At 37.2% G+C, this 16613-nt stretch overlaps 1 protein-coding gene across 1 annotated transcript in view; it reads right to left on the bottom strand.

The window, feature by feature from the left end:
- LOC150075743 (uncharacterized) overlaps positions 1-16613 on the bottom strand; it is a 158248-nt gene that overhangs the window by 84957 nt on the left and 56678 nt on the right. The window contains exons 5-6 of the mRNA XM_090387866.1: positions 3420-3525; positions 2200-2526 (exon numbers count right to left, since the gene is read on the bottom strand). Coding sequence (XP_090243992.1) covers positions 2200-2526; positions 3420-3525 — 433 coding nt within the window. The remainder of the gene's footprint in view (positions 1-2199; positions 2527-3419; positions 3526-16613) is intronic.

The raw sequence follows: 16613 nt of genomic DNA, 5'->3' as shown, positions 1-16613 counted from the left end.
AAGCATTGTTATAAACTGAAATACTGTTAAGAAGCACGTGTGCATTTTTGTTTCAAGTGTGTGCAATAAAATAGCTTTATCCCAAAATTTGTCTTATAAAATGTGAGTGCATCTCGTCATCAAAATATTATTAAGAATAAAATTTTACATAAGAATTTTAAGAATACTTTTAAAATTTTATTTTAACAGTATTCTCAATAACATTAACTGTGAAATTTAAAATGGCCACTTTCACCCATGGGAAGGATTACATATTAAAATCAGAATGTGTGACTAAAAATGGTATGGGGGGGGGAGGAATTCAACGACAAATACTGAAAACTACTATAAGAATTTTTTGGGAGGGTAGAATATTATAAGGAACATTTGTTTATATTCTGACTGTTTTTGTTATAGGCAGGAATTTAACTTAAATATATCCTGTGATTTTTTTTTGTCTTTCTTGTGAGAAGGTGAGATATTACCATTAACAAAATAGAGGTTTGTTTGATATTTAATAGTAGCCAATTTTCATACTATATACCTATACAAAACTAGAAGTTGGGGTTTCCACTCAATTTTCATCTTCAAAATATTGTCTCAAAATTTCCTATTCTACCACAAAGCAGATTGATTGTGCAACTAATTTATATGAAAGGATGTGAATGCAAACTTTCAACAAAGCACCATTTTTCTTAGACAATAAATATAACCATTTTTCTTAGACAAAGTTTAGGAGACATGTTCAAACATTACATATATAAGATATAAACTGAACAATTTAAGCACCTTTCCTTAACTTCAATTTCCTTGATGCAATTTTTCTTTTTTTATAGCATATGGTATCAAAACAGCTACTGAGGCTAACAGAAAATAAGCCCTCAAGGGTGGACAGTATACACTGATTTATATTTAAAGTACCAAAAAGACACATGAGTGCATAAAACTAGTAGTAATGTAAATGAGATATCATCATTATCCCTTGGACTGCAAAAAAACTAATGTCGCCCCCCATTACACACCATAAGGGAGGAATCAGAAAGACTGGTTGTTTGTTGGGTTTAAAGACAAGGGCTACTGAGGCCAAATTGTGTCTATTCACTGTTTAATTGCATGAACCTAGAGTTGTTGAATTATATACTTTTGTATAGGCCAATACATTTTAAGTATATTAAAAGTTCTTCAATATTTGCATTGTTTCCTAGGATATGAGATAAATCATGTGATATGTTAGACCTGGAAACTGATTGAAAAGTGTTTGACCAGATGGTTGAAAGTAAGGGACAATCAAGCAGAAAATGGCGGATCGCAGAAAGACAGGTAAACTAGAGCACAATGAGACAGACTTCTGTGGTGAGTAAGACCATGGAGTGTTGATTAAGGACATATATAGGAGCACCATAATAAGAATGGAATCATAGAGAGATCAGAAAGACTGTATATTTGGAATACTGTATTCAGGTCCAAAGGCCATATCTAAAAAATATCTAGAAGGTTCAAAGGCAATCAGGCAGGTGAAGTACAAAGCTTGGTAGCTAGGCCCAATGTCCAGTTGTAAAAAGGAATGAGCAAATTGGGTGTTGAGTAATGCACAAATATATCATCTTAGGTAAGATAAACCAGTGAGCACAAATAAAATCTTAAGAAGACTGGATTCCATGAAGAACTGAAGGGTTAGATGGATACTTCCTGGCAATGAGAATGGCTGAATTTTTTACTTTTTTTCTTCTTCTTTTTTTTTTTTTTGCAGTTTACAGTATAAAAATTGCATCATTCAGCCATTAGAATGATATTTTGTAACAATTTACAATAAAGCATATATCAAATTTCTTGTTAAAACATAATTGTTTTCTGGCTAAAAGCTGATCCATAATGAAATTTTTTGATTTTTAAAGTTGGCAGATATGCATACATACTTCACATAGGTTGCTTTATTACTAAGCCTCTGAAAGTTCAGCCTCTTTTCTTTTAATGCCTCCCTCCATGAAATGCAAAATATGCCCACAATAATTTAATCAATTTTGATTAACAAAATTGTTGAAGCTTTTTCTATAGCTAAATGAAGTAGATGCCAATGCCAACTTTAACTTATAATACAATTAAACAAATTTTAAAAGGTTCCCATAATAATGGATAATTCACTACAAAAAAACACCAGCATATTTTAGAATTAACTTTTGTTCTCATAAAAAACTACCCAAGTAATCTTAATAAACTTACCTCTTGACAGATGGATAAGATGAAACAAAATCAGCAGCTATTTCATCTGATGTGTTAGTATGAGCATCAAACACAGAGCTCTGCCTTTCTGGTTGTCCTGTATCACTGATATCTGACTGTAAGGACTGCCTCTTCAAAATTCCCATACTTTTTTTCTTGCTTTCTGTTAGATAACGGTTTCTTTTATCAAACATTCTCACTCGATTAGACAGATTTTCCTTTTCAGGATCATCAAACAAGTAATTATTTATATGGTTTTTCTTTGGAGTTCTTAAACTAACCATCTTTGGTGACTGTTCTAAGGTTGGCAATACTTCATCTGGAGAACTAAGAGGGGGAAAAAATTACACACAATGAAACCAGAAGCACTTAAAAAAAACAAGTTACTTCATATATAAATCCATCCAATTTTTAAAAATATTAAAATTATTTAGCAAAGAAAAAGTATTTTGATATTAAGGAATTTTGTCTTAAAGTTTTCTAGTACCACCAACTTTTTTTTTTCTATAACTCCATTTTTATGGTCCTATTTTATACATTCACTTCCTAAAAATTATTTCATAATTCTATTAATCTTCCACCGGTCACATAAAAAGGTGAGCATGCTCAACATTTATCAAACTTCCTTTAGCCTACTACCCAATTTCTGCAATCCTTTCTCAGAATCTACCAAACCTACTATATCTTTAAATCTAACACTCTCAATAGCATTTCCTACTCGTCTTCACCTTATGAAATTCTCGTTCAATCATATTTCCTTTATCAGATTCTAAAGTTTGTCTAAAAATTAATGAGCATGAATTTTTCTTAGTAATGTAGCAAGCATTTATACACTTGTACGAACTAAATTCCTGTACCAGTTAAAAATGAGTATTGTAATGGCATTGTCCATACTCATTACTGCTTTACTAAAAGTAATTTTGTTTATAACATTTTGCTATGTACATTAAGTGCATATCAACTATCAGTGAAACACTAACTACTAGTCAATAAAAACTATAAGACTGACTTTCATCTAATGCTTTGTATTTTCTTGTTGTCTGCTTCCTTGCATCATTTACCATTACTAATACTAGGTGGTTCACCAAGTTCAAAACAGACAAACAAGCTTATATAGCTATGAAGCTACAATTGAATATAAAGCAATAGAGACAATATATAAAACTATACAGAAATTATATATTCCTTTTGCAAAAAAAAAAAAAAGAAAAAAAAAGTACCTCTTTATAGGTATGAATCCTTCATCTATTTGGGATTGCTCTTTACGTAAAGTGTCATTATTGGCTTGATTTTCTACATTAGAAAATAATTTACGTCGCACAGCACCTACATTTAAAAGAAACAAATTCACTTTAAACGTGTTCCAATACTTATAAAAAAAAAAATAAAATACTAGTTATACATTATAATACAGCATTCAGGTATAACTACATTAACAAAAAATTTTAAATCATAAAATAGGAAACTAAAATGTTTTTAATATTTGCAGAGATAAGAGGGAAGAGTAATAATAAAAGGCACTTAATGAGTTTTGATTTTTTTTTTTTTTTTTTAATGTGAACCCCAAACACAACAGGTATTAGAACGTATAGTACTTAGTACCGTGCTTGGGTTGGAGGTTGAGAAGACGAAAGAAGGTATTTGTTGACATTGGACTTGAACTTCTGTAGATTGTAATTTTCAGGAAATACGTATGAAGGAAGGTTGTTCCAGAAAATGGCAGTTGAATGAATAAATGAGGAAGATGAAAAGTTGGTTCTGTGGGTTTGAAGTTGGAAAGTAAATGGATGTTGGCTGGTGGCGGCACGTGTTCGGACTGTTTTGAAAGAGAGAGCGGGAATTATAGAAGACAATTCAGAAGAACAGTGCCCATGGAAGTATCTGTAGAAGAGGCATGCAGCAGAAACAGTACGCCTATGAGAGAGCGAGTGGAGAGACTCTGTTAGAGATAAATCATTAATTAACCTAACTGCCCTCTTCTGAATGGAATCAAGAAGCCAGAGAGAGGTTTTTGGGACACCACCCCAGATGTGGGAACAATATTCCATGGCAGGGCTGATTTGCGATTTATACAGAGTGAGCAGCTGTTTGGAAGAAAAGTAACGCCGAGAGTGAAAGAGAAAACCAAGTTTTTTAGATGCAGAGGAAGCAATATTTGTAATGTGCTTGTACCAAGAGAGATTAGAAGTCAGGGTAATCCCCAAAAGAGATATATCATTTTGCCTAGAAATCAGAGTGTCACTAAAGATAAGCATAGGAGCAGAAGAATCCTTTTTGCGAGATATAAGACAAGACTGAGGTTTAGAAGAGTTGATATCAACTAAGTTGTCTTTGCCCCACTGGAGAATTACCTGATGATCAGCATTTAAGGAATTTGTAGCAGATTTTCGAGAAGTTGAAGCTGATTGAGCAGGGCAAGGTTTCTGAAAATGGAAAGTTGAATGCAATGTGCTATCATCGGCAAAACTATGGTTAGAATTTCCAGTCAATGGAAGAAGGTCATTGATATACAAGAGAAAAAAAGACTGGGGGAAAGAAATAATGAACCTTGGGGGACACCGGCATTAGTGGGGAAGTTAGAAGACAGAGAGCCATCTACTATCACCCTCAGTGAACGATCAATTACTAAAAACAGTTGGCAAACCATAAGATAGAAGCTTGTTTAGAAGACCTTTATGGTAAACACGATCAAAAGCTTTTGAGATATCAAGAGCAACTACTTGTGTTTCACAGAACCTTTCCATTGAATTAGTCCATAAATGGGTAACATAAGCCAGAATATCACCAGTGGATCGACACTGACGAAATCCATACTGGCGATCGTTCATCAGACAGATGGTTTCTAGGTAGTTTAAGAGTTGGCAGTTAATTGATTTCTCCATTACTTTCGAAAGAGTAGAAGTAATTGCATTGGGACGATAATTGGATGGGAGGGATTTGGCTGGAACTGGCTGGATATGAGAAATTTCCAAGCAGAAGGAAAAACACCTTTAGAATAAGAAAGTGAAAAAAGGCGGCAAAGAATAGGAGTAAGTTCAGGAACACAGGTTTTGAGAACAAGTGGAGAAATACCATCAGGACCTGGAGCTTTCTTAGCATCAAGATTCATCAAAATCCTTCTGATATCCTTTTGACGGAAGACCACAGGAGGCATTGAATGGAGTGTGTTAGGAATGGTGGGAGGTGTTTTACCAAGATCATTAATACATGAGCTGGAAGAAAAATGGGTTGCTAGCAGGTCAGTTTTATCCTTGGCTGAAGTGACAACAGAACCATCTGGTTTGGACAAAGGCGGGAGCAGAGATGGGCAAAAGTTGCGGCTAATAGCTTTGGCAAGAGGCCAGAATGCTCGGCTACCATTAGGGCAAGAAGCAAGTTTTCTACTCTTAGCCTGTTCAAACTCTAGTTTGGACTAATTAATAACTGCTTTACAATTGTTGCGAGCTTTGGCGTAGGCAGAAAATGAAACTGAAGAATTAGAAACAAGCCAATTACGATATGCAACATTCTTCTCTTGAACAGCCTTAGCACATTTATTGGAAAACCAAGGTTTAGATAAAGGATGAGAGTTTAAAATGGAGTGTGGGATAAAGGATTCCATTCCTGCAAGAATAATTTCACTGACATGATCTGAGCAAACGCTGACATCAGAAGTTTTGAAACAGTAATCCGACCAAGGAAAAGAAGAAAAGAAGTCTCGCAGGTCATCCCATTTTGCATTCTTGTAATGGCAAACAACACGAGGTTGGGAGTAGCCATGAGATAAACGTTCCATTGGAGAAGAGACAATCAGCAAGTTGTGATCTGAAGTGCCTAAAGGACCTCTCACTTCCACTGTGTACTTAGAAGGGTTGTTTGTGAGAAAAAGATCAAGCGTATTGGCTGTATGATTAGGATTGTCCGGTATTCTTGTGGGTAAATGAACAATCTGTGCCAGGTCATTAGTAATTGCAAAAGCCTCAGCATCTCGACCTGCTGGGTCGGTGTGACTAGAAAACGGAAGCCAGCTGGAGTTGTGGACATTAGCATTAGCATTAGTAGAGGCATTTGATGCAAGAAAGCAAGCTTATGCAGCATCAGCCAAAAAAAAAAAAAAAAAAAAAAAAAAGTAACATAAATAAATAAAAATAACCACTTCCACTTCACCCCTCTGTTCGTTCGAAATACCTGTCCAGCTGAGCCTTAAACTTATTTAGGCTATCGACTTCCACGACAGGGGATGGAAGTCTGTTCCACCCACTAACCACCCGCTGGCTAAAGGCAAATTTCCGCACATCTATCCTACATCTGTCTTTCCTCAATTTGAATTTATGCCCTCTCAGGTGATTTTTCTGAGCTAGAGGAAGAATCCCATCAGCATTGAGCATGCTAAAACCATTCAAGGCTTTGTACACCTCTATCAGATCACCCCGCTGGTGCCTAGTTTCCAGACACTGTAATTTGCAAAACTTAAGCCTTTCTTCGTAAGAGAACCCCTTTGTCCCATTCACCAATCTAGTTGCCCTTCTCTGTACTCGTTCCAGCAGCTCTACATCCTTCCTGAAATGAGGCCTCCAGGCCTGTATACAGTACTCTAGGTGTGGCCTGACCATTGCCTTATACAAGGGAATAATCACCTCCTTATCCCTGCTAGAAAAATTCCTATATATCATTGACAATACACCATGAGCTACTCTTGCAGCTCGTCTGCACTGCTCAGAGAACTTCATATCTGCCTGCACCACCACCCCCAGGTCCCTTTCATTCTCTACCACTGTCAGTGTAGTACCACAGAGTTGATACGTTGCTCTGGGGTTGCTGTTTCCCATATGTAGTACTTTACATTTGTCAATGTTAAACTTCATTTGCCACCTCGAAGCCCATCTGCTCAACCTTTCCAAATCCTGTTGCAGCAGCATAGTGTCAGTAGTGTCCTTGACAACCCTGCCAACCTTCGTATCGTCTGCAAACTTGGACATTAAGCCTGATATACCATCATCAATATCATTTATAAATACAGAAAACAATAAAGGCCCCAATACTGAACCTTGAGGGACTCCACTAATAACATTAGTCCACGATGAGCAGTGTCCATTGATTACCACTCTCTGTCTTCTCCCCCACAACCACCCCTTTATCAATAGCAGCAACTTGCCTCCAATGCCACACTGCTCCAATTTGTGCAGTAGTCTTCCATGTGCAACAGTATCAAAAGCCTTTCTAAGATCCAAGTATATAATATCAAAGTTATTCCCTGCATCCAGTTCTTTTGTGACTGCATCATAGTATCCAATCAAATTGGTCAGGCAAGACTTCCCCTTAACAAAACCATGCTGTGTCCTAGCTATAACTGAAGTCTTGTCTAGATGATCCTGCAGTGCTTCTTTCACCAGTGCCTCCATTAATTTTCCGGGAACAGAAGTTAAACTCACAGGTCTATAATTGCTTGTGTGAGCTTTTGATCCCCCTTTGTGAATTGGGGTCACATTTGCACATCTCCAGTCAATGGGTACCTCCCCTGAGTCCAAGGAAGCTCTCATAATTATGGCTAAGGGTTTGCTTACCTCCTTTGCTGCCTCCTTTAATATAACTGGATAGATCCCATCCACCCCAGGTGCCTTTCTTGTGTTTATCTTCAACAATTTCTCCTCCACTTTGCTCTCAGTTATTACAAGATTCTCTAGCTTACTGCTAGAGTTGAATACACCTCTGGCATTCCCCTCGCTGAATAACTCCTCATGTGTGAATGTCGATGCAAAATATTCATTTAGTTTGTTAGCTCCCCGAGCAGGGTCATCAACAGTTGACCCATCGATCTCAAGTGGACCAATCTGATTCATCCCCTTCCTTCTAGAGTTTACATAAGTAAAGAACTCTTTGCTGTTTTTCTTCGCATCCCTTGCCAAGGATCTCTCGTAATCCGCCTTCGCCTGCCTAACCTCCTTTGTAACTTGGTTACAGATCAACTTGTATCTATCATAGGCGTCCGTGTCACGTGTTAATTTGTATGTATCCCATGCATTTTTCTTCTCTGCCATATGCCTCATTAGTTCATCTGACAACCATTTAGGCCTAAACCTTGAACAATATTTCTTAGTTGGTATGTAAAGCCTAGTAGCTTCCACGATAAGTTCTTTGAATGCTTCCCATTTTGAATTTGCTGTTGGCAATATCATCAGTTGATCCCACTGTATAGAATTTAAATACTGTCTCAGTCCATTGTAGTCGCCTTTACGAAAGCAATACCCCTTCCCTTTACCCCTAATGGTAGTTACCTCTTTGAGTAACTCCCACTTCAGCACACTGTGATCACTGCCACCAAGTGGTTCATTTATCTGCAGATTCTTAATGCATGAAGAATCACTACTGATAATCAAATCAAGAGTATTACTCCCTCTAGTTGCCTCCCGAACATGCTGATGTAGAAAACAATCATCCAATAAATCCACAAAAGCCTTGCTACTGTGTGAGTGACCAGCCCCCAAATTCCAGTCAATATCTGGGAAATTAAAATCCCCCATTATAAGACTCTCTGATTTACTGGCCCACTCTATTTCTCCGAACAGTTTCTTATTATACTCATCAGAGTCATTAGGCCTATAGCACACTCCTACTCTCAATTTTGATCTCCCAATGCTTATGTCACACCAAACTGACTCGACACTGCACTGTCCAGCGATGTCGACTGGCTTCACTTCCTTGAATTTTATGTGTTTTTTAACTAATAGCATAACCCCTCCTCCCTTCCTATCCTGTCTATCCTTTCTGTAGACATTGTACTCCCCAAATTCCAGTTCTGCATTTCTTATATCTGTGTGACACCACGTCTCTGAAATCCACACAATATCTGCCTTTGATGTTTTGAGCAATACCTCAAATTCATCAAATTTATTTACTAAACTCCTAGCATTGGTGTACACACAAGTATACATGCACCTGTTCTTTTTCTTAGCTACCCTAACACAACCCATGTGTTTACTTGTACCCCAATGATTCCCAGCAGTCTCTGAAATATCCTGCATCTTATTTTCCAGGCTGCGGCTCATTCCAATAGAAGCAGTGCAAGAATCACTTTCACCTCTGCCAGTGGCTACTGTTAATCTATTAGTCCTTGTATCCCCCCAATCTAGCAGTTTTCCGACCCACCTAACATTGCCTCGATAGCATCAGCAAACATTCTTGCACCCTTTCTATTTAAGTGTATCCCATCCCTGTAGAAGCAGTCTCTCCTGTTAACAAGTACAGACCAGGCTGAAAAAAATTCTACCCCTTGAGCCCTGCACAATCTTTCCAGGGCCGAATTGATTGACAGGGTTCTCATCATATACTCCCTCCTATCGTGTCTGGGCAGAATTGCAGACACTTTCAATTTCAACCCTAATTCACGGCTTTTTTTCATCAGTGACCTGTACTTGTCAAGTAATTCCGCCGGTCTCCTACTCTTAATGTCATTAGTGCCAACGCGTACAACTATATCACCTTTTGTGCCCTTAAAAGATGATATCCACTCTACAACGTCATCAACTTTTGCCCCTGGCAGACATACCCTGGTCCTATTCCACCTATCCTTTTTACAAAGCATGTTTCCCGTTTCCCTGACAATAGAGTCACCAACAACTACTAGTTCCTTTGGGACCAGCGCATTCTGCCTTGGGGGTTGCCGCTGTGTTCCGCGATGACCAAGTGCAAGCTCTGGCATTGGTGTGGGCAGCTGAGAGCTTGCTGGGCCCCTCACTTGTAATCCTTCGAGGGCATCCACCCTATCCTTCAAGCTCTCATATAAGCTCTCATATAGGCCCATAACAACGCTGAGTTGTCGCCTTATCTCCTTACACTCCTTGCATCGCACACACACAAAGACATCCCCCATGGCAGTATCATGTCCCATACTTGACTGCTCCGCAAACATCAAGCAAATAGTGCATCTTACAAGGCTGTGATTCAGAGGACAACTGCCCCCCTCAGTTCTCCCCTGGGCCACAGCATTCCCATTAGCTTGAGCCCTTTGCTTTGCTGCTCTGGTTTGAGTCATGATTTAGATTTACTTTCAATAAAATTTCAATTTCTGTACAAAATTAAATCCTAAACTTGTATCCAAACACAGTTATAACGCTATATTTATGTTTCAGTAACGAGTGTTATCTACGGAATATTTACGTTTCAGTAACGAGTGTTATCTACGAAATATTTACGTTTCAGTAACGAGTGTTATCTGCGAAATCCCTTTATATAACTTTCGTATCAAGTTATGTATTAATTATTTGTTTTTACTAATTATTTATGTTACGTAACCTAAGTGGTTATATGTATAATTAATTATGTTAAATAAAATTAATTATATTACATTTGTAATCTAAGTCGTTATATGTATTTATTTAATACGTACAATTTAACTGCTAACGAAGTTCAACTAACGCTATCTAGTACGGTATATCGTATCACAAAGGCGGGAAAATTACGAACGGTTAGCGGAGTTGAAACACGTGGAAACCTTTACCGATACTTTTATGCAATTACAAGGCCGAGTAAAGAATAAATACACCAAATTAATCAGAAAATCACAAAATAATGTTATACTACTAAATTTAAATCAAAAGTTTTAGAAAAACAATAATTTCAAATCAATAAATAAGAAAAATCCACTTAGCGGCTTTGAAAACGACCGTTTCCAAGGAAAATTACCTCACTGTTAGGAAAGTTGGACTGGAGAAAGTCAAGTTGCAAAGAGAGGAAGTCAAAGAGCTCCAAGTGATTAGTGGAGTTGGGAGAACGGTAGAGACAACAGATGAATTTGACACAATGAGGTAGAGAGATTTTAAGCCAGAGAAGATCAAAGAGAGGAGATTCCAAATTGCCAAGTCTCTGACAGGGAATATCAGAACAGACATATGCACAAGTACCACCTTTGAGGCGAAAGGAATCATAACAGCTAATAATTTGGGCATCTGAGATGAGCAGTAGTTGAATCAACCGATAACTGAGATTCTGTCAGAAAAAGTACATGGGGTTTGGCAGACTGCAAGTAGAAATGGACATCGTTGAGATTAGAATTGAGACCACGTACATTTGTGAAATGAATTAGGAAGTGCTTTCATAAGTTTGCAGATTAAATCAATTTCATCAAAACTGCTAAACAGAGAGAAATGAAACTCACACTGGTTTCCATAATGAATTCAGCAATGGCTAAATTGTGCAGTTTTTCAGATTTTTTTTCGTTTTCTTACATTCTATTTTGTTGCTATCATAGAGTGACAATGCATGATAACTATGGATAAATTGTCTTTCTGTTAATTTCATTTGATAAACATGCTCATTATCGGCATGTCAAGGGCAGTTTAAAGTCCCAAAATTGCTGTTTTCAAGTTTGTCGTTATTTTTGTGTTCTAGAAATTATCTAATAAAAAAATGCTATTGGTTTCTGGGTAAGTAAACCACATTACAACAATATAGGTAGGAAGCTATAAAAGTTGACTACTGCTGCAGTAGTGCATAGCCGATTTATTTTGAAATTTTAGTGTTTTTAATAGCAACTTCCTACCATAAAATCAGTTCCAAGTGCAGTATGACATATAGAATACTTGGATTGCTTTGCTATGCAGATAACAAGATCTTTCAGAGAATACAAACATTTTGGAGATAAAAGATCACTCAACAAATAAGTTTCATAAGTTTGCAGACAAATCAGCAGCAGAATTGTTAGGTTGGAGAAGCAGGTCCTGAGTTGCAGATGAAAATACAGGTGACAGCGCCCAAAGGAACATGCAACTGTGTGAAGAATTATGGAACAAGCTTTATCAGGATTACATTTAAAGATTACAAGCCTCACTGAAGTAGATTTAAAAAAAATGCTTGTTTACTCTCCACTCCAACAACTAGGTCTGAGAAACTTACAATTCATTAGCATTAGTAATGGCATATGATTCAAGAAAGCAAGCTCATACAGCATCAGCCAAAAAAAAAAAAAAATCCTTCCCATTTCACCCACCCATTCACTCCAAGTTTGTCTAGTACTTCCTTGAATTTATTTAAGGAACGTTTTTGCAATTAACCGTTCACAGGCTAAATGCAAGTTTCACATATCTATCCTGCAACTTGAATTTATGCCCTCTCAAGTGCATAATCTGAGTAAGAGGAAGAATCCCATCAGCATTGAGCTTCCTTGAATCGTTCAAAGCCTTAAACACTTCAATCAGATTAACTTGCAAGTTCCTAGTTTCCAGCCACTGCAATTTGCAGAACTGAAGCTGTAAGAGTCTTTGTTCCCCTCACCAATCTCTTTGCCCTTCTCAATACTCATTCCAGCAGCTCTACATCCTTTCTAAAATGTATATATGTATGTATGCAGTACTCAGCAATGGTGTAGCCTGACCATTGCCGTATACAAAGGGATAATCACCTTCTTATCGCTTCTAGTAAAATTGCTATATATCATGACTAGTTCAATAAATGGATAGCCTGTGGAAGTTCCACTGCATGGCCCACTTTCTTTCCCAGATTCCATTAGATTTTAACTGTGGAAGTAATTTAAAATCCATTGTTTATGAAACATCTATTGTTAAAATTCTTCACCAACATGTAGAACATACACAGTCCACGCTGAGTGTGCATTCAAGTTTAAGGAGGACATTTAAGCACTTTCTTCAAAAGTTGAATAATCAATGGAATGAAAAATAGGCTGTAATTCAGAGATAAAATGGTTTCAGGCATATGTTTATATAAACATTTCCCATTGTTTTCAGGTCCTAAATCAATCCTGAAGTACACACCTTGTATATAGTATACTACAAATATTGTAGTTATTTTATAGTTTGGTACAAACTACTAACCTCAATAGTTAGTGTTAAGTTATATCATTAGGAGGTTTAGTAAGAAATCAATTAAAAGTAATACTTATAAGTTAGGGCCTCCTAGCCGAGTGGTGAGGAGCAGAAGTGCAGTAGTACTCTCTCTTTGAGTAGCCTGTGGTTCAAGCCCGTGACTGCTAAATACGGTTGATCTGCCAACCTACATTGGACAAGCATGACAGATTATGGTCCACTTCCACAACTTGAATTGTTAAGGAGGCTTTCATCCTGCAGTGGATTGATAATGGCTGCTGCTTACCTTACCTTTTAAGTATTACTTTAATTTATTTCTGAAATATTTAAATTTGACTTTTGCAATATTTTTAAAATGTATTCTTGATTATTTCATAATGATAACTATGGTCAAGAAGACAAGGAGCATCCAAAAAATACTACTGCACATAAATCAGACGAAATGTTTCAAGTAATTCACTGTTTGCTAGTGTCTTATTTCTTGTTTAGGCTGTACTATATATTTGAGGAGGACACTCTTGCAGGATCATAGTATGACCAATCAATCATTTCTGTGAACTAGATTCAAGGAAAGTGATGATCTAAATTAATGCTTGATGCATTTAATTGGTGAAACTGGATCACTAAGAAAACAGGTTGATGTTCAAGTGATATTCTAGAGCAGTGGTGTCGAATCTACAGCCGAAAGTAACCTACTGCAGAAATTAAACTAAAACAGCATTTTAAATTTTGTTAATTATTTCAAGAATTGTGTACATTTGATGCTAAAATAAGTGGAAATAAACAAATTTAAAAGTGTGGCACTCATTGCAGCAAATATGTGAGAGTACTGAAGTTAAGAAGCCATGTGTTGGTGTCGTGAATTCTGTTTTTTATCTGTGTTTTGCATCAAATACGTGCATGCGTGACCAGAAGAGTGTGTATATACAAGGTGGTATCAAAATTTTCCAAGACTCCAATTATGACGAGCCTTCTGCTTGATCTTGGTGGCTGTGCAAAAGCGAATGCACAGTACACTTCATTGAAAATGTAACATGCTAATTTTTCTTGAATCAATCAGTGTCCCATGAAACAAATCTAACTTTGAGTATGGGTCCTGTATGGGAAAAGGTTGGAAACCACTGTTCTAGAGGACACTCCTCTATAACAGTGGTTTCCAACCTTTGATGATTCACATCTGGATTCAGAATCCAGATATGAATCACTATTTCATTCAAATAAAGGTAATTTTAGCATTGGCAGTCACAAATGATGCAAGAAAGCTAGTTTATAGAGCATCAGGGAGGGAGCACATTACCTCCCATTTCACTCCCTCTAACAGTATGGTGAGTTCCATGAATTTATTCAAACTATCAACTTCCACAACAGAACGAAGTTTGACCCAACAATCAATTGCCCATTAGCAAAAGGCCACAATTTATTCTGCAACAGTCCTTCAATTTCAATTTGTGCTCTCCCTCGTGTGGTCTAAGTAAAAGGAAAAATTCCATTAGCTTGAGATTGAGCTTGCCCAATCCATTCAAGGCCTTAAACACCTCGCAGGTGCTAATTCTCGAGACACTGCAATTTGCAGCATTGAAGCCTTTCTTGATAACAGCATCTCTTTGTTCCACTCAAAAATCTCATTGTCCTTCTCTGCATTCGTTCAAACAGCTCCACATCCTTCCTAAAATGAGGCCTCCACACCTGTAGAAAGTACTCAAGATGTGGCCTGACCATGGTCTTTTAAAATGGGATAAACTCCTCCTTATCCCTGATAGCAAAATTCCTGTATATTATTGAAAAAACCCAATGAGCTGTCATTGCAGACTGTCTGCACTGCTCAGAGAACTTCATATCTGAATGCGAAATTAAACCAAGATCTTTCTCATTTTCCCCTATCCTGCATCACGGGCACTTTTCTTCTCTGCCACAAATTATCAGTTCATCTGACATACATTCAGGCCTATACCTTGAAGAGTATTTCTTAGTTGGTATGAAAATTATAGTAGCTGCTTTGTCAGAATCAGCATCAGTTACTCCCACTGTAGTCACCCACAGTAGTTACGAAAGCAAACACCCCTCCCTTTAAGGCTGTTACATCTTTAAGTAAATCCCAAATCAATACACTGCAATCACTGCCACCTAGTGTTCTTTTATCTGCAGATTCCTAATGCATGAATAATCACAGCTGATAATCAAATCAAGAGTAGTACTCCATCTTGTTGCTTCTCTAACATGATGCTGTAGAAAACAGTCATCCAATAAATCCACAAAAGTCTTGCTAATCTGCAAGAGACCAATCCACTAATTAGAGTGAATACCTTGAAAGTGAATACCTTGACACCAAGGGTGTCAAGACTAATACTCAAGATTTCTAAGAGGTACAAGCTAAAGATTATAATGATTTATGCACCAACATCGAACCATGATGATGAAGAGGTTGAAGAAATGTACACTGAAATTGAGAGTCTTCTAGATGAGCAGAAAACCCACTACACTATTATTATGGGGGACTTCAATGCTAAGGTTGGAAAAAGGCAAAACAGCGCAGAAAGAGGAACTATAGGAAATTTTGGAATTGGTGAAAGAAATAAAAGAGGTGAAAGACTTGTGGAATTTGCAGAATCTCAAGGACTGTCAGTAATGAACACTTTTTTCAAGAAAAGGGTGAACAGGAAGTGGACATGGAAGAGTCCAAATGGATTAACAACTAATGAAATCGACTTCATCCTCACTAACAGAAGATATATTGTGAATGATGTTACCGTCCTGAATAAGGTAAATGTTGGAAGTGATCACAGAATGGTAAGATGTACACTTGATATAGATGTAGGAAAGGAAAGGAAAAAACTGACTCGAGTAAATAATACAAAGGTCTTTGAAATAACAGAGGAGGAGAAAAAGCAGTATGTACTGGAACTTAAGAACAAGTTTGAGCTTCTGCAGACTGCTCAGGACCAAGATATCGACGAGGAATATTACAACTTTCTGAAAGTGATAAAGCCCAAGAAACCTATAGGGAAACAGAAATCCAAAGAAGAAAAAATTAGTCAAGAAACACTTGTCATGATGAACCAAAGAAGACAAATGAAGAGCAAGAAAAACACTGACAGGGAGAAAATTGAGTATACTGAGTTATGCAAAGCCATTAGAAAGAGACTCAGAGAGGACATAAGAAGATTTAACACAAGAAAAGTAGAACAAGCATTAAGGGAAAACAAAGGATTTAAATCAGCAGCCATGAGCAGTAATACAGAAAGACAAATGATACTGAAACTGAAGAATAGCGATGGTGTACTTATAAACAGCAGAGAAGGCATAATTCAAATAGCAGAAGACTACTATAGAGAATTATACAAGGAGCGAGGGAATGATACCAGCAGTGGGGAAGATGGATTGCAAAGTAGCAACACATACGACATACCCGATATTCTTCCTGATGAGGTAGAACATGCATTGAAGAAAATGAAGAATCGGAAAGCCCCGGGGGAAGATGAAGTTACTGTAGAGTTGTTAAAATTGGGAGGAAGAGACATAACACAAAAACTGGCAAGGCTCTTCACAAAGTGCATTAGAAAAGGTGTGATGCCTAAGCAGTGGAATAATGCAATCATAGTTTTGCTGCATAAGAAAGGA

Source organism: Mastigoproctus giganteus, chromosome 13, assembly GCF_048544385.1.
Source record: "Mastigoproctus giganteus isolate SK-2022 chromosome 13, ASM4854438v1, whole genome shotgun sequence".
Classification (NCBI taxonomy): Eukaryota; Metazoa; Arthropoda; class Arachnida; order Uropygi; family Thelyphonidae; genus Mastigoproctus; species Mastigoproctus giganteus.
This window is presented reverse-complemented; position numbering and strand designations above follow the sequence as displayed.